The sequence below is a fragment of the Vulpes lagopus genome, chromosome 23 (assembly GCF_018345385.1).
Source record: "Vulpes lagopus strain Blue_001 chromosome 23, ASM1834538v1, whole genome shotgun sequence".
Lineage (NCBI taxonomy): Eukaryota > Metazoa > Chordata > Mammalia > Carnivora > Canidae > Vulpes > Vulpes lagopus.
The window spans coordinates 33956-55479 of record NC_054846.1 but is presented as its reverse complement, the minus strand read 5'-3'; the positions used below and the strand labels follow the sequence as shown (position 1 = coordinate 55479).

At 41.5% G+C, this 21524-nt stretch overlaps 1 protein-coding gene across 7 annotated transcripts in view; it reads left to right on the top strand.

The window, feature by feature from the left end:
* BTC (betacellulin) overlaps positions 1-21185 on the top strand; it is a 42518-nt gene extending 21333 nt beyond the window's left edge. For 6 of the 7 annotated variants that reach the window (XM_041738770.1, XM_041738769.1, XM_041738772.1 and 3 more), the window contains 5 exons: positions 2365-2463; positions 10438-10561; positions 17008-17154; positions 19204-19314; positions 20699-21185. In XM_041738770.1, coding sequence (XP_041594704.1) covers positions 2365-2463; positions 10438-10561; positions 17008-17154; positions 19204-19312 — 479 coding nt within the window. In that variant the 3' untranslated portion in view covers positions 19313-19314; positions 20699-21185. The remainder of the gene's footprint in view (positions 1-2364; positions 2464-10437; positions 10562-17007; positions 17155-19203; positions 19315-20698) is intronic. The other variant, XM_041738775.1, reaches the window with a different exon arrangement.
* Positions 21186-21524: the final 339 nt, after the last annotated feature.

Genomic DNA, 21524 nt, shown 5'->3' with positions numbered 1-21524 from the left:
TCTTCTAACCAATGTGAGTAACATATCTACTTACTTACCCACTTTTATATCTCTTTATATCTATATTTTTTTACACTTATCACAAACAGATGCAGACAAACCACAGATCACGGAACATTATTATTCTATAGCCTATCTCTCTTGCTAAGGAATATATCAAAATGTTCTATTAATGTTTGAATTATGCCTGAATAGTATTTCATGTATTTAATCATCTGAGCCTTGTTAGATATTTAGGAATTTCCAATTATTTTTAACCCATGTTACATAGAGAATTTTTGCAGCTAAATCTTTTTATGTATCTTGGATTATTTCCTTAGGGGAAATTACAGAAATGAAATGACTGCATTTAAGCATTTGTACATTTTTTTAGTTTTTTGTTTTTTGTTTTTGTTTTTGTTTTTGTTTTTGCTTTTAGCACGTACGGTACTAAACTGTCCTCTAGTAAAGTAATGCTAATTTACCTTTCACCAGTGGATTTTAATTTATTTTTTTTTAACATTTTATTTATTTATTCATGAGAGACACAGAGAGAAGGTAGAGACACAGGCAGAGGGAGAAGCAGGCTTCATGCAGGAAGGGATGTGCGACTCGATCCCAGGACTGGATCACAACCTGAGCCGAAGGCAGATACTGAACCACTGAGCCACCCCAGTGTGGAAATAGATTTGAATTTCTTTTTCTATTTGCTTTTTACAATGCTAGTTATCACATTTTTTTTAACCTTTTCCAATTAGATAGCTAGAAAAGAGTCTCTGTATTGAAAGAATCTTTTTGGAAACTATTTTGGCCTTTGAACTTGCTAGATACTATTGTCCTCTGACACAATAGTCTCACTTCGTGTTGTTATGATTAATTGATTAGCCGATTACTTGCCTTTCTAGCTTTGGAGCACTTTGAGAGTAGAATCTGTCCTATCCACCTTTGTGTTTCTGGATGTTCATGGATGTTTGTTGAACTGAGTTGAATTAAGAGAGCATGCACAGCTTAGCAACCATTGGCCAGATGGATAAGCATCAGTATACCCAGTGGGCAAGTTATTCAATTCCTGCCAGTTACATATAATGAGTAATTTAAGTGAGCATCGATTACAGGCCAGCACTGTGTTAAGTGCCTTGCATACTTACCTGATTGAATCCTCGCAGCATTGTTCTGAAGAAGAGATAATAATTATCTCCACTTTGCCAATGAGGAAATTGAGAGGTTATGAAATTTGTCCAGGTACATGACTGTAAAGTAGCAAAAACAGGTCATGAATTCAGGACTAGCTAGCTCCCAAGCCATCTCATCCCTCCCCATCTTCCCTCCTCTACTTCTCCTGCCATCTCCAACTTATTATTATAGACAATTATATATTATTATAGACATTATATATTATATATATACATTTTCATATATATATATGAAAGTGGAGAGAAGAGTATAATAAACCTTATTATAGCCACTGCTCCGCGTCAACAACGAGCAGTATGTGCCCGATCTGTTTCATCTGTAAGTTTCTCTCAGCACCTCGTACCCACCTTCCCTTGTTGGATTATTGTAAAGTAAGTCTCAGTTGCATTACCTTCATGAATAAGTATTTAAATTTATATCTTTAAGAGATATGGACTCTGTTTTTTAACCTGAACCACAATATGATTATCACACTTTGAATTATCTGCAACAATTCCTTAATATTATCGAATTTCTGGTCTGGGTCAAATTTTCCAGATTAGCTCATTAGTGATTTTTTACAGTTGATTTGTTTGAATCAGGTCCTCCACACAAGGACTACACATTGTATTCTAAACCGTCCTAACCGTAACACAGCATTCCTTTCTCCCCTATACCTTTCCATGAGGTCTGGCCTTCTCAACTACAGGAATACTTAGCTGAGGGAAGCTACAATTTTTAAAGAATTCCCATAAATTGAATATCCAGTTCACATATTCCAAGAAGAAAGTCCAAACAATAGTTAATGCCTGAGAAATATTGAGTCTTTTTGGAATGGAAAGAGTAGGTTGCCACGTGGTCTTGTCATCCATTTTCTCTGGAAATTCATCAGTATTTGTATAGTGGCTGAGAACTCCATCTTTCTGCTTCTGGATGTCTCCATCACAAGCTATGGCCACGTCTCTTCAGAGACTAAGATACATAGTTAGATGCTTGTGAAACTGTCTTGAAAATTCTGTCTTTGGCATTGAGGTTAAAAAATTAGACATGCTGGCCTGTGTACCACCACCTCTTTGCTGTGGGAAAGTGCCTTGGCAGTGGAAGTCAGAGGTTTGTTATTTTCATAAATGGGTCATGACTTTGGTAAAGTACTTTGCATTGAGGAAATTTTCAAGTTTTCATGCTTGTTTTGGTTCTGTTTTAAACTTGAAGGTCTAGCGATCCTCCACTGTGTTGTGGCAGATGGGAATTCAACCAGAGGTCTTGAAAAGGATGGCCTTCTCTGTGGAGATCCTGGGGGAAACTGCGCAGGTAATGCTTAACAAGTGATGCATTTGTATTTTATCAGCCTCATGTTCAATATTGGAAAGTGGAGTTCCCTAATTTTAACTTTTAATATTATAGTAATCATAAAGCTACATAGTTTTTTGGGCACGTGCTGATGTACCAAGCTCTCTGCTAAGTGCTTTATGTATAGTAACGCCTTCACTCCCCACAAGGGCCCTCTGAGCTGGATAGTATTTATTTCAAGATGAAACCCAGAAAGATTAAGTAACTTGCCAGAGGTTACAGAACAGGAAAATTGCAAATCTGAGATTCACACTCAGTTCTTTCTGACTCTAGTGCTTCCATTTTTAATAAATACACTATTTTAGGTGTCACCGGTGTGTATTTCAGACTCTAGCATGAAATACCTTGGATGAGATTCATAAAAAGTTGGCATATTCTATTCAAAATATTTTTTTCTATTCCACAACTTAAAAGAAGGGACAAAGGCAGTAACTTTGACAGATTTTTACCTTAAGGATCCTTGATTCAGTATTGTCAAAGCTATTAGTCCAATGTGGGGATGAGGCTTGGTAAGGGGTCACATAATAGGTATTTTAGGTTTTGTGGGCCACGCAGCCTTTTGCAGCTACTCAAGTCGCCCATTGTACTGTGCAAGCAGCCATAGACACATTGCAAACGATGTATTTCAAGAAAAGTGTATTTAGAGAAACAGGCTGTGGGCCAGCTCTGGCCCTTGGGCCATAATTTGCTGACCCCTGGTCTAAGGTTCTGTCTACCCTTTATAGAGTGAATGCTCTGATCTTCTACAGGGATTGCTTCTGATTTAAAACAAAGCAAAACAAAACACAGGCCAATTCTAAAAGTAGGTTGGAGAGGCTTCCTATATTCCCTGGAAACTTTTTGGAGCTGAGAGGGTAGTGACCTGGTGTTAAGTACTCCTTTCCAAGCATCCTGGAGAAGTCCTAACTGAGCCAGGACCATGCTGAGCAAGTCCTCCTGATGTGAGTCATCAGTTCCAGCGCAGTCTTCCTCTTTCTTCCCTCACACTAGTGGGTGGTCTGGAAAGTGCCCACAGGCGGTGGAATCCATTGGTGTCTTAGGTCATGCTTGTGTGGATCTTGTCACTCATGTAGAGAGAAGAACAAGGCCAATTTTATGTGCTTGTGTGCTTTTCTTCAGTTGAGTTTTAAATATCTGCAATGATGGCATTTTCACATTTCCTTTGGGGGTTATTCCATCATCCAATGATTGACAGTGTTAAAAAAGCTATGTCATCATTATGCTAAATGTATTGCCTATTTTTTAAATTTTAAAAAGAATATTTAACATGAGATCTACCCTTTTAACAAAATGTTAAGTATATAGTACAAGATTGTTAACTATATGCCAGATGTTGTATAGTAAATCTCTAAAAATTATTCATCTTGCATAACCCAAACTTCATGCCCATTAAACAACTCCTCATGCCCTCCCCACCCCCAGCCCCGGCAACCACCATTCTACTCTCAGCTTCTGTGGATTTGGGTATTTAGATACCTTTATAAGTAGAATCATGTGATATTTGTTCTTCTATAACTGGATTACTTCGCTTAGCATAATGCTCCCAGGGTCCATCTGTGTTGTTTCAGATGGCAAGAGTGCCTGGTTTTCTAAGGCTGAATAATATTCCATTGTTTGTGAATTGAAACCACATTTTCTTCATCCATTCATGAGTTGATGGATATTTCGATTGTTTCACATCTTAGCTATGGTGAATAGTGCTGCAATAAACATGAAAGTGTTTATTAGGAATGCGGATTCTGATTTCAATTCTTTTGGATAAATACCCAGAGGTAGGATAGCTGGATCAAATGGTAATTCTGTTTTGTTTTGTTTTTTTAAGAAAACTCTATACTATTTTTTTTAGCTTGTTTAAGGTCACACAGTACATGGAGTAGCCTGAAACGAATTTGGAGAGGCTGGTTCCAGGATGTGTATTGTTAATCACCACGCTGAACTGCTAGAGTCATGAGGGAAGGTCACAATGCTGAGTATGTGAAGAAAATTCTGAAAATTAATCCTTGAAAGTAAAGCCTGAAAAGACAACATGTTCTTGAAAAGGACTTAACAAGGAACAGGGGCATCTTGTCTTTATTGACTGTGTGACCTTGGTCAAGTCACTTAAACTTTCGAACATCAGTTTGTCACTTGTAAAAGGAAGAAATGAATCAGAGGATCTTTAGGAGTCGTCCTTATTTCTTTTTTTAAAAAAATATTTCATTTATTTATTCGTGAGAGACACAGAGAGAGGCAGAAGCACAGGCAGAGGGAGAAGCAGGCTCCCCGCAGGGAACCCAACACAGGACTCGATCCTGGGTCTCCAGGATCACGCCCTCAGCTGAAGGTAGGCACCAAACTGCTGAGCCACCCAGGCGTCCCCATTTTAAATGACTTTATAATTTTATTTTCAAGTGGCCCCAATCTCTAAGCATTTCACTTTTAGTTTTTCCTTTTCTGTCTTGAGTAAGGAACTTACTCGTTCCTACCAATACTTCCGTGTACCTGCAGTGCAGCAGGCCCTGTTCCAGGTACCCAGGATGCAGCAGTGAACAACATAGTCGAAGAGGAGGTCGAAGAGTTAGTGGGGAGAGAGAGGTGATGGGCGATGTTGAGTAGAACCTTGCCGGGGACTATAAAGCCTTCAGCTTTGAGTTTTAACAGCATCACTCTGGTGTCTGTGTGCAGAGGAGACGGTTAAGGGGACAAGAGGCAGCAGCGAGACTAGTTAGGAGTTGTTGCCATGGAGACTACTTCCAGTCTAGAGATAAATGCCAGGCTTACACCAACGTGGTAGAGATGAGGGATGATTCTGTGTATATTTTGACTACAACCAATAGAATGTTTTTGATGAATTGGATGTAGAGTAAAAGAGAAAGAAGTCAAAGTGACTCTAAGACATTTGGCCTGAATAACAGAAAGAATGCAGGTATCGTTTACTAAGATGAGGAAAGACCAGACTTTAGGGTGGAAATCGGTGTTCCATTTGGGTAGCGTTAATTAAACTCTCAGTTCGACCACCAAGTGGAGATGTCAGTTGGACTGTTGGACACTGAAGGAAGAGATCTGGGATGGAAATATCATCTGGGATTGTTACCGTAAAGATGTTTAAAACCAGGAAATGTCCCAAAAGGGAGTGTCGAGAGAAGAGACGAGAAAACACGGAGTCCCAGTGCGTTGCAAAAGTCAGAGGCTGGGGGATATGAGGAAGAACAAGCAAAGAGGCCTCGTACACACAAGAATTCCGCAGCAGGCACTCTTGAGAAACAGGAGATACAACTTTTCTTCCTGTTCATTTTTCTTTGTCTGCCCCCAGCTGTGAATAATTTTAAACATGCAAATACACTCACACACCAACACTAAATTCTTTTTTCTTCCTTTAAAGGGAGAGAATGAAGGAGGGCAGCTCTAAGTGTAGGCCCGCTCCTTCCACTCCGACAAGCCGAGAAGCCAGTGGCGTAGCCCTCCTGGTTCAGAGCTGTGAGGGGCTGTTCTGATTAGGCCTCCGCATAAACATTTCCTAGGAACTCAGCGGGGCTAACAAGTACATCTGAGATCTATTTTTCTTTTCCTGGAGTCATCAGCTGTTTTACATTTCTGTAGGAAGTGGCACTGGATGTAAAACAAATGGGAATCTTCAGACGAGAGGAATTTTCAAATTTTGCACTTCGTCAAGGGCAGTGTGCATTTACATTCCCCTTCTTAGGGTGATAGTTGGCAAGATAAGAAGGAAAATTAACTTAGAAAATACTACACTCCCTTCCTCACCTCCTGGCTCAAGAAGGTTGTAAAAGGAGGAAATCCCTATTGGGAAGTTGCCGGGAAGCCAAGGTTTGGAAGATTAAAGGCTCAACCTCTTCTCCACAGAAGAAACTTCTTTGCAAACTGCTGTGACCACTCAAGCTTTTCTGTGCCCTAGCTATTCCCTCTTTAAGATCAGATATCTATGTGGGAAGATAAATGTATAGGTATTTGTTTTACTTCCTTTCTCTCCCTGTTAAGACTTATGGGACTTTTATCTCAAACTTTAGCCCCTCCCTTTAAATCTCCTGCACAGAGATTTACCTATGTATTTAAGGAGGGGATTAGGTTATCACATTGTAATGGGAATTACATAAAATATATTACCCTTTGAGTTGATTTTAGAAGAGGTGCTGGCATTGACATCATTTATAAAATCATTAAATAGGTTAGAAATGAGCACAACTGGAATAACTAAGTGAATGTTCTACAAAAAATAAAACTACTGTATCAATTCCGAGGAGTTTTAAACACAAAAGCATCACAAGGCCTGTTTTGGTTTGAGAATAAGAATCATGTACAAGGGATCCCTGGGTGGCTCAGTGGTTTAGTGCCTGCCTTTGGCCCAGGGCGTGATCCTGGAGACCCGGGATCGAGTCCCACATCGGGCTCCCCGCATGGAGCCTGCTTCTCCCTCTGCCTGTGTCTCTGCCTCTCTCTCTCTCTCTCTGTGTCTCTCATGAATAAATAAATAAAATCTTTTTAAAAAATCATGTACGAGAAAGACCAGGGAACTGTACCATTTAATCAAAGCATCCATCAAACCGAGATAAAATTCCATACTTACACTAAATCATCCGAATGTGTGCTATCTTCCTCTACTTTAGTGTGATCCAAGAGAATCTATTGCATCTCAATTAACTATTTGCGTGATCCGAGGAAGAGGACTACTTTTTGTCTAACTGATCAAAGAAAGATGTTCTTACTCAGAGTTAGATGTTGTCATACACCTACCTACAGTAACCCTCATAGTTTCTTATCTAATTGGCTTTAGAATCCTTGGAATATGGCATCTCAAGAGGAGACAGAGATAGGACACTTGTGGTGCCAATCCACTTAGGAGATTGTGTTGCAACCTGGCCCGCTAGTGCCCGCTAGTGGATTTAGTTTTCCAGTGCAATTCTGTGGGACTGACTCCATCCCAGAGGATGTTTTGCTTTTGGGAACGTGTTGGAAAAGAGTAAGGCGGGAGGGAAAAAAGAACAATTTAGTTCCACCACCCCCGGTATCAGGGGAATTTTCATGTGAGGTTTTCAAGACCAAGTCATTCACTTCTCAACAAAGAAACACAGTACATGGGACTAACCATTCTTTTGTCATAGAATTAACTTTTCCTTTTTGATAAATTTGTCTGGAATGGAAGGGTAGATCTTACCATCCCCCCTGCCCTATGTCATCAGGTCTCATGGTAGGCAAAAATGTTAGATTTCACAGTTGTTCAATTTTCAGATAATGCGACCTTGATGAGTAATAGATGAAAGCCACTGGAATAGAAGGTGCATATTGAAAGGGAGTATGCGATAAGCCTTCTCATTTCCATCAGAGAGAAGAGATGATCTCATCTGTTGGGGGGGGGCAGGGAGGTAGCACAGTATGTGTGAGGTATTTTTCTCCAGTTTTTAAAGTTTCATAGAGAAATCACTGGACATTTTCTGCTTGGTGCCATAGAAGGGTTTTTAAATCCAAATAATGCTGGGAATATTTAAGATCATGTTTATTTGGCAAAGGAGGGAGCTCTGTGAATGATCCAAGCAGTGCCTGGCAACCATTTCCCTGGCACGGTCCTGTGCTGCTTGGATGGGCTGAGGCCAGTCAAATCACTGCATCCAGCAGCTGCTGGGCAAGGCACTTTTTGGTATCTTGCTCTGTATGGTGTTTATTGAAAGGCCGGCTACATTTAAAGGGATACAACAGCCAGAGGAATTAGTAAAGCTCAGGATACAGAGCCATACGGCTCATACCTCAAGTTGGGTATTCTCAGCATCATAGGCAGGGCCTTCCTGGAGCGCAGCAGATCTGTCACTAAGTCTTATTCCTTCTTAAATTCATCTCTGACCCCAGTTCCCTGGCCACAGGCCCATGTCACGTATGTTTGCGTGGCTCAGGCAATGGCTTTCTCCTTGCCCCCAGCATCTTACTATCTGCAGACTCCCATCTAATACACTTTGATAAAATGCTAACCCAAAAAGTGTAGTTCTTACACACACCATTTAATTCTTAAGAACCTTCTGCAGCTCTCCCCTGCCTTGTATTTCAAGTATAAGCACCTCAGCCTACTGACATTTGATGCCTCTAACTTCCATTCTCAGCCTACATCCCCATGAAATCTGCCACCTACCGCTGCATGAGCAAGCTTGACCTGACCCTGAGCTTTTGCTCCTAACATCCTCTATATCTGAATAGCTTGCTTACCTCCTCCTAGAAAACAATCCATATTTTCCAGAACTTTTTCTTTGATTAGATAAGCACTCCTCGTAATGATACAAGGTCTCTCTTAGAATTGCCAAGATTTTCAAGATTCTAGTATCAACTCAATCACTGAGGACCTGATTGTCCAGGGTCCTCAGCTAGGAACTTCTGCGTGCAGTTCTTACTTGAGCTCCAAAACAGCCCTCAAAGGTGGATGTTGTTATCTTCAGTGTACAGGTGGGGAAACTGAGGCTCAGGCAGCTTCGTGAGCTGGCCCAGACCCATGCAGCAAAGAAAAGGCAGAGCTGAAAATAAAATGCTGACTTCCTTCATCCTAATCTGGTCTTCTTTCTTTCCACTGTTTCCAGGGTGCCACAACTGTTTATGTGGTTACTAGGGCTGTCCTTACCGATGGGTTGCTTACTATTGCCTTTAAAATGCTCTATTGTACCCATTAAGATAGCCAAAATATGCTTTATTCTTCTGATGTTTTCCAGTGCTTACTCTAGGGCTCTGGAAATTGAAAGCACAAATGCAAGTTGATGATAAATGTATTTGCCAAAACATACAGATCTTTGTTTTTGAGACACTTCGTAGTTATTTCTGGAAGAAATCTCAGTAAGAGCCCACTGACTGGCACGCATGAGAGCAAATGCCTGGCACGCACAAGTGGTCGGCATAGCTGGCAGCCAAGTCACCAACCCTAACCAGGTCGGCCAGTCCTCGGCAACCTTCTGCTACCCCCTGAAACTTCGTGACCTGCACCGCAGGGATTTTCTGTGTATGGATCATCCAAAGTTCTTGGCAATCCCTCTCTCTGGCGGCGCTGGGCAATCGTCTGTACTCGTTTTATAATATTAATTAAGAAGTGTTAGTAGTCGTTACTATTAATGCCACTGGGATGGCTGATGTATACCAGGCCCATGTGAAATGCCCCTTGGAAGTGAACATCGCGGGCTGTCTGAGGGTGTGAGCCCTTGGTCACGACTGTGGAAAAGTCCAACCCTGGGCTGGAGCTGGCTCACTAGCTGTTGTCTCTGGGTGTGGGCACAGCTGATGCGGATCCACATGGGAAACAGCCCGTTGGCATCTGCCGCTGTTTCTCTTCGCCTTCTGCAGACGAGCAAGGGAGAGACCGTGCATGCTACTATTCAGTTTAAAAGTTAGGCAATGAGAACTCTAAAGGTAAGACACGGAAGTCGGAACAGGATCGGAATCCTGGATACGAAGCTTCCGGGTTTGTTCTTTGTGTATCCACACACTTGAGACCAGAATGATGCTCACCTCACAAGGCACTACGTTAACCATGCATATAGTTAGCACCCCAGCATCTGGGACGAGGCAAATACTATGTGCATGTTGAAGGGAAGAGAAGGAAGGAAGGGAGGGAGGGAGGAGGGAGGAGGGAGAAGGGAGGAGGAAGGGAGGAAGGAAGGGAGAAAGAGAGAAAGAGAAAGAGGAAGGGACGGGAAGGGCGGCCCTTCTCTGGCTCTGATGAATTTCTCGCAGAGAGAGGCCCTCTGTCCCCACAGCCGCGCCCTTTAAGCCGCACCGAGGGTCCCGAGAGGCAGGCTGGACACACACTTAGCTGACATGTGCGACATTCCCACGGGGATCCGAGGACTCCATGTCTGGAGCTACCCAGATACCCGGAGAGCACAGAAGTCTGGCTGGGGGGCGGGGGGGCGGTGATGCGAGGCGCACGCGTGGCCCTGCAGCGAGCGGCTCACAGGCTCTTCTTACTCGCAGGGGCCGCGACCACCGCGCGGTGGAGGCGGAGGGGCCACTTCGCGCGCTGCCCCCAGCGCTACGAGCACTACTGCCTCAAGGGGAGATGTCGCTTCGTGGTGGCCGAGCAGACACCATCCTGCGTGTAAGTGGAGCAGCGGGGTGGGGGGGGCGCCACGTGCTGGGCCTGGGACCCGGGAGGTGGGCGGGGGGTCGGGGTTCCGGGCCTGATGCGCTGCACCGGGTGGTGGGCCTGGGAGGGAGCGGGGCGAGGGGGCACTCCTGGGCCTGGAGGCTGCACCGCGGGGCACAGTCCCCTGAGCCGTGCGCCCCATCCGCCCCGGGCCACGCCCTCTGCCTCCTCAGGCCAGCCGACCTTCTGTCCGTGTTAGGGACGCTGTCGGGCTCCCTTAATACCCCGGGTGGCTCAAACGAAAGCGGCTTCTTCTGGCCTGTGCCAGGGGCCGCGTAGTTCATGTGACTCTGAAGGAGTCTTTTCCAAATTGAGAGCTACTTCTGCAGGTGTCAGCTAAGTGCACGGAAATGAGTCCAGTTTGTAAACAGAGATGTGCAAAGGCTGTTTATTACAAAAGGGAATTGGAAGAAAAGTGCTCTTTCCACATCTTAGAAGACTGAGTCTGTTTAATTTTATTCAAGCACAAACAGCTTTTTTTTTTTTTTTTGCATTTTATTTTTTTTTCTTTTTTCTTTTTTTTAATTAACTTTTATTGGTGTTCAATTTACCAACATACAGAAAAACACCCAGTGCTCATCCCGTCAAGTGTCCACCTCAGTGCCCGTCACCCATTCCCCTCCAACACCCGCCCTCCTCCCCTTCCACCACCCCTAGTTCGTTTCCCCGAGTTAGGAGTCTTTATGTTCTGTCTCCCTTCCTGATATTTCCCAACATTTCTTTTCCCTTCCTTTATATTCCCTTTCACTATCATTCATATTCCCCAAATGAATGAGAACATACACTGTTTGTCCTTCTCCGATGACTTATTTCACTCAGCATAATACCCTCCAGTTCCATCCACGTTGAAGCAAATGGTGGGTATTTGTCGTTTCTAATTGCTGAGTAATATTCCATTGTATACATAAACCACATCTTCTTTATCCATTCATCTTTCGATGGACACCGAGGCTCCTTCCACAGTTTGGCTATTGTGGCCATTGCTGATAGAAACATCGGGGTGCAGGTGTCCCGACGTTTCATTGCATCTGAATCTTTGGGGTAAATCCCCAACAGTGCAATTGCTGGGTCGTAGGGCAGGTCTATTTTTAACTCTTTGAGGAACCTCCACACAGTTTTCCAGAGTGGCTGCACCAGTTCACATTCCCACCAACAGTGTAAGAGGGTTCCCTTTTCTCCGCATCCTCTCCAACATTTGTTGTTTCCTGCCTTGTTAATTTTCCCCATTCTCACTGGTGTGAGGTGGTATCTCATTGTGGTTTTGATTTGTATTTCCCTGATGGCAAGTGATGCAGAGCATTTTCTCATGTGCTTGTTGGCCATGTCCATGTCTTCCTCTGTGAGATTTCTCTTCATGTCTTTTGCCCATTTCATGATTGGATTGTTTGTTTCTTTGGTGTTGAGTTTAATAAGTTCTTTATAGATTTTGGAAACTAGCCCTTTATCTGATATGTCATTTGCAAATATCTTCTCCCATTCTGTAGGTTGTCTTTTAGTTTTGTTGACTGTATCCTTTGCTGTGCAAAAGCTTCTTATCTTGATGAAGTCCCAATAGTTCATTTTTGCTTTTGTTTCTTTTGCCTTTGTGGATGTATCTTGCAAGAAGTTACTGTGGCCAAGTTCAAAAAGGGTGTTGCCTGTGTTCTCCTCTAGGATTTTGATGGAATCTTGTCTCACATTTAGATCTCTCATCCATTTTGAGTTTATCTTTGTGTATGGTGAAAGAGAGTGGTCCAGTTTCATTCTTCTGCATGTGGATGTCCAATTTTCCCAGCACCATTTATTAAAGAGACTGTCTTTCTTCCAATGGATAGTCTTTCCTCCTTTATCGAATATTAGATGACCGTACATTTCAGGGTCCACTTCTGGGTTCTCTATTCTGTTCCATTGATCTATGTGTCTGTTTTTGTGCCAGTACCATATTTATTTTCTTCTAAAGAAATGTTCCTCTAAGTACTCCCTGAGACCTTTCCTGATGGATGGGCAAGGTGATTTTTTTAAGTATAATTTTGACCTAAAGTTCATAGAATGTTTCTGTTTTTATGTGCAGTTCTCCCGTTATACATTTTTTCTCATAAGTGTCTAGAACAATTCCAATCCTTAATTTAATGGCACATCTGAGGGTCATGGACTTCATCAAAATTTAATTATAATTAAATCTAATTTAAAAATAAATATACTGGGTAATACTTAGAGGGGGATAAGAGTTGCAAATCTAAGGAAATAAAAATATGTGTGTGTTTGTGTGTGTGTGTGTGTGTGTGTGTTGGGAAAGAAGAGAGCTGACACTTATTTTTATTTTCTTTCTCTGCTCACTGGCTTAGGAGAATATATTGAGTTTTTAAAATATTTATTTTTATTTTTTATCTCACTTTTTTTCTTTTAGTGAGAGAGAGGGCACGCATACTCATGCAAACGTATGGCACTGGGGTGGGGGGTAAAATCAAGAATCTTAGGCAGTCTCCACACCCAGCACAGAGCCCTACCTGGGGCTCCATCTCCTGATCCTGAGATCATGACCTGAGCCGAAATCAGAAGTCACTTAACTGAGCCACCCAGATGTCCCAAATTTTAAAAATATTAATACTATTTAACCCAGTACATTTTTCTAGCTTGTCCGTGTGTGTGTCTGCAGACTTATTGTTCTCTAATATTGCTGCCTTCTAAAATGAAAACCACAATATGTAATCCATTCAGATCAATACACAGTTTGCCCCCTTCAGCGTGAGGCTAAAATTCATTTCCATAGCCTCCGTAGCTCCTCTGATCCTGGCTCACCTTTCTAGCCATACCCCTCACTATTCCCAAGTGCTCCTCTGAGGTCCTACTTCCTTTCCATGCTTTATCACATACACTCCCACAGTCCAGAAAGCTTATTCTTACTGATGTTTTAAGATGCAGCTCAGACATCAGCTCCTCCGGACCCCTGCATTGATTTCCCTCTTCTTGGACACACGCACAGGTGTGTTAGGTGGCTTTTCTCTGAGATCCAGTCACCCTTCTATGAAAACTCTTTTCCTCTGGAGCATAGCTGTTGGCTTCGCTGAGTGTCCTGCCCGTGACTGTGAGCACATAATGGTGGGTCTGATGGCTTATTCATGCTTTGTGTTCCAGTGCCAGGTACAACGCCAGAGTTTAATAGGTGCTCAGGAAATGACTAGTGAACTGCTATGCTAACTGTCAAAATCAAGGCTTTACTCTGGGTCAGAAACAGCTTCCTAGTGGTAGATTGGTGCAGAATCAATAGTAAGCAGAAGAACAGAGGAGTCAGACCACAGATTTTGGACTCAGATAGACCTACGCTAAGATTTCGCTTGCACCAATTATACGCACTGCTAACAATGGTTCAATTACCTTTCCTGAGCCTCAGTTTTATCATCTGTAAAAGGGGATAATACTATCTCCTTTTCAAGTGTTGGAAATAAAGCAATATGTTAAGCAAAAATACCTATTATAGTACCCAGCACAGAGTAGGTGTTCCATTAAGTGTACTGCTGAGATGAGTGGGACATATTTGACCTGGGCCTGACGTTTTAGGTGACTTGGCATAGCACAAATTCAGGCAAAACTGCCTTGCCATTGGTGACTCTGCTACCTTCGAAAATTAGAAGTATCTCCTTTCTGCTTAGAATTACCAGGAGTTGTGGTTGTGTAAAAACAGTTGTCTGTTTTTATAATTGAAAAAAAAAAAAGTGTGTTTCCAATAACTCAAATCCCCTTGGTCTTCTCAGTATTTTCTTGGAGTGGGGATGATTTGTTTCTGGATACATACCTTTTATTATTTATGCCACACAGTTCATTTAAGCAGTGTTACATGAGCTTAGGGCATAACCCTGAGAGCCAAACTTCCTGTGCTTGAATTCCATCCACACTCACTTAATTTCTCTATACTTCAGTTTTTCCAACCATAGAATGGGTTAATACTGGCACCTACCTCAAAGGTTGTTGTGAGGATCAATTGAGTTAATAGTTACAAATCTCTTATAATGGTGTCTGGTGATTATTTCAGAACAGTAATCCCAAATTTGATTTATCACAGTCCTCAAGGGTCATGGGCATCTTTAAAGATTATTTTATATTTTATAGGATGCTTATTAAATAAAAACTCATTTACTCAGTTATTCAGCATTTAATAAACATCTACTAGGATCTGGCACTCTTGACCTCTGCCTCTCTCATGGAAATGACCATTAGCTGATATATTATTGGTTTGCTGAGAAGGGAAATAGCATGAGAGCCACTACAACTGGCTATGTAAAGGTTCGACCTTCCAGCACAGCTCCATTATGTTTCAACTTGCGAGAAATACTGCTTGCTGAGAAATTCAATTAAAGCATGCTTAAGCCACAGAACCCAGAACCTATAATTAGAAAAACATTCTAAAAGAGCAACAAGTAATTGCTGTGTATTTTATGGGCAACGTTATTGTTTAAAAATGCCATATTTGGTAAATTCGTTAGGAAAACAAGCTAATTGAAAAAGACTAGATTTGTAAGATTTTAATTATGGCCTTGAAAAAAAAACTCGTTAAAAATCTCCCTCCCACATATGCAATTAAAGGTGATTCTGCACCACCACCCCTCCCAGTTCCATCCTATGTGCAAGAGACTTTTGATATTTCAAGATATTTCTAAGTTCTCTTCCTATCATTTTGACCTTGCAACCAAGATGCTTAGCTATCTTCCAGGAAGCAATTTTCCCTATTTATATCCTTAGGGTCCTTTTGCAATATATGCCATTAGATATCTTTTCTCTTTTTCTTCCATTGAGTATCACCTTTCAATTGATCATTGTGACTGAGATAGTTTTTTGTTATTGTTGTTTCAGGCTTTATATCAGCTATAATGTTGGCTTTAAGGGATCTTCTTCCTTGTGCAAGCTAGACTTTGTGGGAAGTAACTGCCTTGCTTCTGTCAAATATAGCCCATAGAATGGCCTGGCAATAGATCCTTTCTTTAAAAAATAAAAGCAGAACAAAATAAAACAACAAAAAATAAATAACCAAGGTTACATAGAAATCTTTTTAAGGAGCGTAATTTCATCTTTTTGAGATTTAAGTAATTATATAACCAGTAACTATTTTGTTCTGAATGAGTCTAAGGGGTCAAAAGGGCAAATATTTGTTAAGCAAAGGTACTGATATTACAACATACTTTTTCAATTTTGAAATGTCTTCAGACAACTTCTTATGTGACTTTTAAGCATCTACCATGATTCAGAGAATACTATGGATAGTCCCCAAATCACTGAGCCTTTAGCTCGTTGAACATTGCTCAGACAAGACTTGGCTTGGTCAAAGGGAATCTGCTGTCATGGGGAAAATCCTAAGGCTATACTGATAAAGAGGTGAGAGATTAAGGAAAGTGAAAGTCCCTCTTGGAGATTTGTTGATTTCCAGGAGCTGCACTTCATGGGGGCCACGGAGAAAGGGGTCTCTTTACAAGGGCAGTAGAGGGCATGGTATACCCATCTGAAAATGGCCCTCTGAGCATCAGATTAAGGAGCTGGAGAGGACAAGACCCATTGTGTTTTGGGGAGATGTGGTTGGAGAGGTGGTAAATAGAAGAGTATCACCTAATCTGTGGGCCCCTGAGAGTAGAACTGGTGGGTGGAAGTTAAGAGAAAGAGAGAGAAAGGAATCCTGTTGAATCACATTTATGGAGCTTTCTAGGTGTTAGGCATTGGTCTACGAACTTTCACATACATCACCATGTTGGATCATATAAAACAGTATAATTTTTAAATAATCTTTAGCCAGAGAACTTGGGCATGTTGAGTGCCCTACAATGAATGGGAAGTCCTGGGGATCTTGAACTCCATGTCATGGTGATATTTCAGTGCTTGGGAATGCTGCAGAGGAATCTTTACCGTCCCCTCTCTTTCAAGCTCAGAATCTAAAATTTTAAAATAAGTTTTAATAAATTGCCATCATCGCTGTGTATTTATATTAGCCATATTGCTAATGTCAAGTGATGACAGGTTTTCAGCAAAGCAAAGAAAGTGAATTTATTCATGAACACAGTGTTGTACGGCTTTATTTGAGAAAGTTTTGTTTTTGTGTTTAAAGGAACTGCATCCTTTATTAATTGCAGTAATGACAACAGTGCTTGTTTCTTCAAACAAGAAATGGTAGATTCTTAAAAGTCTTGCATTGTTGGGCAGCCTGGGTGGTGCAGTGGTTTAGCGCCGCCTGCAGCCCGGGGCCTGGTCCTGGAGACCCGGGATCGAGTCTGGTGTCGGGCTCCCTGCATGGAGCCTGATCCTCCCTCTGCCTGTGTCTCTGCCTCTCTCTCTCTCTTTCTCTCTCTCTCTTGTTCTGTGTGTCTCTATGAATAAATAAATAAAAAATCTTTAAAAAAAAGTCTTGCATTGTTTACCTTGTTGTTTTATTTTTCCAGCTGTGATGAAGGCTATACGGGGGCGAGATGTGAGAGAGTTGACTTGTTTTACCTCAGAGGAGATAGAGGGCAGATTTTGGTGATCTGTTTGATAGCAGTTATGGTCATTTTTATCATTTTGGTGGTCGGTGTCTGCACATGCTGTCAGTAAGTATTTTTTAAATTTAATTTCAAGTAAATCTTAGAAATTGTATTTTGCTGTTTCTTTTTTCCTCTATTCCTTCCTCCCTTTTTGCTATGATTAAAATACATCACTTTTTGAGGTTTACCATCACTTATATGGAAGTATCTACTTATAATAAAACACATGATGCATAGTTTTTGTCATTTTACTGAGCATAATTATTATACTTGAAAATAAAATGTGTATAAATCTCTTGATTAAAAAAAACAAAACAAAACCCAGAAGAATGGTGGGCAAAAAAGGCAAAGGCGATCAAAGATACAGACTTCCAATTGTAAGATAAGTAAATCCCAGCAATGAGTCAATCATGTACGGCGTGGCAACTGTAGTCAACAATACTGTATTGTATGTTTGAAAGTTGCTAAGGGAGAAGATCTGAAAGGTCCTCTTCACAAGAAAGAACAATTTTGTGACTATGTATGCTGCCAGTGTCAACTAAACTTACCCTGATGATCATTTTGCAGCATATACATATATCAAATCATTATGTTGTATGCCTGAAACTAATACAATGTTCTATGTCAATTTTATCTTAATAAAAAAAATCCAATTATGGAGTCTTAAAGTCAGTCATATTTTATGTGGGTTTGTTAGGACTAAATAAGACTTTGTTATCTTAAATTTTACCTAGACATAGTAACTTAGGAAGGTAGACACAAACACCCAAAAACATCCCCCTCGCGCACCCCCCCCCCCCCCCCGGCCAGGCCACAGTAAAATAATGGATTTTATTTACAAAAGATGATTACATTGTTTTTCCTTTTCACTATGTACCACAACTTTGGGAATCAAGAAACATCTTGATTTTTTTTTCTCTGCAGCAGAGTGTTTTGGTACAATGCTTAAGTTAATTTCTTTTGTAAAGCTAACAAAATTTGTATCAGACCAGGACTCCAGCAGAATATGGTAAAAGGACATTTTTTTAAATTTATTTATTTATTCATGGAAGACACAGAGAGAGAGGCAGAGACACAGACAGAGGGAGAAGCAGGCTCCATGCAGGGAACCCGATGCAGGACTGGAGCCGATGCGGGACTCGATCCCAGATCCCAGGATCAGGCCTGATCGGAAGGCAGATGTTCAACCACTGAGCCACCCAGGTGTCCCAGAAGGACATTTTTAAAGTGCTATGTTCTTGTCTTGAGAACCTAGTCTAGCCTCCTAACCCACTGCATTTACTTTAGGGCTACAGTACACACCCAACTAGGATGTCTCATGACCCCTTTCTTCATAAAAAAAAAACAAAAAAACAAAAAAAAAAACTTTAGTGTAGCTACCAGGAGTCTAGAATCTTTAATTTTTTACCCCAGCTCTGCCTTTAAATATCTTTGAGACCCTGGACCCTGGACAAACTTCTCAACATCTTTAAACTTGCATTTTATTTTCTGTAAAACAGGATGATTAAATCAGATAATCTTGTAAGATTCCTTGTAGCTATAAAAGGGAAAGATATTAATTTTTTTTATTTGCCTTATGACAAAAGGAGTTTTTGTAACATGAGTTTTGGGGCAGAGCTGAGAAATGGCCTATTTTATTATGTCGACTTTGAATTACGCTTTAAGAAACTGTACTGCAGTCCAGAGTCTCTAACATTTTTTAACTTTTCTGACCTTAACATATCCAGAGGCTACCTTCACTCTCTTGGTTTTCTTACATCTGTTTCCAATTTGTACTGTTTCTTATTCACACACTAAATAATGCTTATTAGTCAGTTTTGTAAAATAACTTGTCCTGAAAATTCTTCTTGGGCTAACCAAGCTTCGTCAACAACTAGGTGCCGTAGTCTTCCTAGTTAGGTAGCTCTACTCGATTCACACTTTGGCCTACTGTAGCTATCCTTTGAACCTGGAGAAAGGTAAGTTAAGAGAGAACCTAAGATTTTAAGAAAAAAAGGAACCTACGTATTTTTAGCCATCTAGAAATAAGATCATAGGCCCTCTTGACGGTTGACTTTGTGTTCACATGAGCTTACAGGTCTGTACTAATGTCTGACACTTACTTTATTTTCCAAGTCCACTGAGGAGGCGTCGTAAAAGAAGGAAGAAAGAAGAAGAAATGGAAACTCTGGGTAAAGATATAACTCCAATAAATGAAGATATTCAAGAGACTAGTATTGCTTAATGGTAAGTGTGATGAATTTGGTAGAAGGGATACTATTCAGGTGATAGTTACCTGATGAAATGGGCCTTAACTTTGTCTAGGAAATCAATGAGTAGATTTTGATTATGCTTAGAAACATCTAAAAGTAAATCGATTTTTTTCATGCAATCCAAAGCCAAATAAAAGACTTTCTCATATCTCTCTTTTGTGTGTTGCCCCATTGAGAGGCATGTGGAAAGAGGACTTTTATATACTTTTTCTAGTGTGCTGAGGTCAACCTGCTTTCTAATGCTACATGGTTGTGGCGATTCTTTTATGCTTTTTCTTCCTTGCTTTTGGATACAAAGAGGAGGTATTTTAGTTTCCACATCTCACATTGCTATTGAAAAAAATAGCAATAACCATGTTTTAATAATAACCACATTTGCTGAGCATTTACCCTATGCCAAACTCTTCAAATGTCACATCAGTTAGGATCCCAGCAACATCCAACAAGGAGATTTTGACGAGAGTCTGGGAGGGCAGAGTTGAGGAACCCACAGGAACTTGGAGACTCCTGGAGCCTACACTGGCAAGAGGCTCTTCCCCTTCCATGCCTAAAAGGGCCAAGAAGATTACCTGGGCACTGAGAGGCTGGCCCCAAGAGGGCCCAGACTCCGTAGGAGCTGTATCGATGGATGGAAGTAGCTACTGCTGGAAACAAAACGAGGAGGAGGAAATGCAGGAAAAAGTACCCCAAACTAGCTCATCTCCTGCCTTCAGATCTTCAGCAGGTGCCTCCTGTTAGCCAAACCCAACCAGAACCTGGGGTAGGCAAGGGAGCCCTTCAGATGTATCAGCCACCTGGAGCGCAGAGCAGGGCACTCTGCACAGGAAGGCTCCGAGGGGGCAAACGGCGCATGGCGAGTAGGTCAGCTGGCTACGCAGTTGGCCCAATCAGACCGATTTAAAATGCAGGGAATGTTTTGACGCGCATGAACTGGCCTCCAGAAGGAAGGTGGTCGCTACCCTTGGTGAGCCAGACTCCCACACGGGGAAGCATTCGTTGTCTATTTCTGCTCGGGTATCAAGGACTCGGCTTCGTCCTTGGCGACTTCCTCTTAGTCGTAGCAGTAGCAACCCCAGCCACCGGCTTCCCTGTTCACACCCAGCAAGAGAGAGCAGGGACTTTCCGTAGCTCTGCCAGCAGAACAAAGGGTCTCCTTTCCCAGAAACATCCAGCGGATGCATGCTGTGCCGTACATATTTATCGAGAAATTATATTTTTCTAACTTACTACAGGATGATACTAATCATGAATGAATTGAAAACAAAAATGCTGGCTCTAGGTTTTATTATTATTATTATTTTAATTTGCATAGTACATTTCTTTTTACTAGTTTGCTGTCTCTTTCCTTATTCCTACAGACTATGAAGTTACCTCCAGGCTAGTGTCAAGCTGCAAGATGCCTGGCTTGTTTGAAAATGGACAGAATGTGTCTCAGGAAAATAGCCAGGAGAAATGAATTTTAAATAATGTATTTACTTTTTGTTTGTAATGTTAGTTTGCATTTTTTACTATTTTTATAATGATACGTAACTTTATTATTGTTTAGTAATTGGGAAAAACCACTCAGTTCAGAAATTTTAATAAACTTCCACTAAAACTTCTGTCACCAGAATTAGTAGTCAAACAAAAAAGGAAGATGAGGAGTTTAGGTTTTAGGAATGGAATTACTAGTAAAGCTACTTTTTATCCAGCACTTTCCATGGACTGAGAGTTTAAAGTTTATCATTTCCTTTAATTCTTTTAAGAACCTATGAGGTGGGCAGCCCCAGTGGCTCAGCGGTTTAGCTCCACCTTCAGTCCAGGGCGTGATCCTGGAGACCCCGGGATCGAGTCCCACGTCGGGCTCTCTGCATGGAGCCAGCTTCTGTCTCTGCCTCTCTCTCTCTCTCACTCTCTGTGTCTCTCATGAATAAATAAATAAATAAAATCTCAAAAAAAAAAAAAACACAACCTATGAGGTATCTATTGTTTTTTTTTTTTTTTAATTTTATTTATTTATGATAGTCATACAGAGAGAAAGAGAGAGAGGCAGAGACACAGGCAGAGGGAGAAGCAGGCTCCATGCACCGGGAGCCTGATGTGGGATTCGATCCCGGGTCTCCAGGATCGCGCCCTGGGCCAAAGGCAGGCGCCAAACCGCTGCGCCACCCAGGGATCCCTATGAGGTATCTATTGTGATCCTCA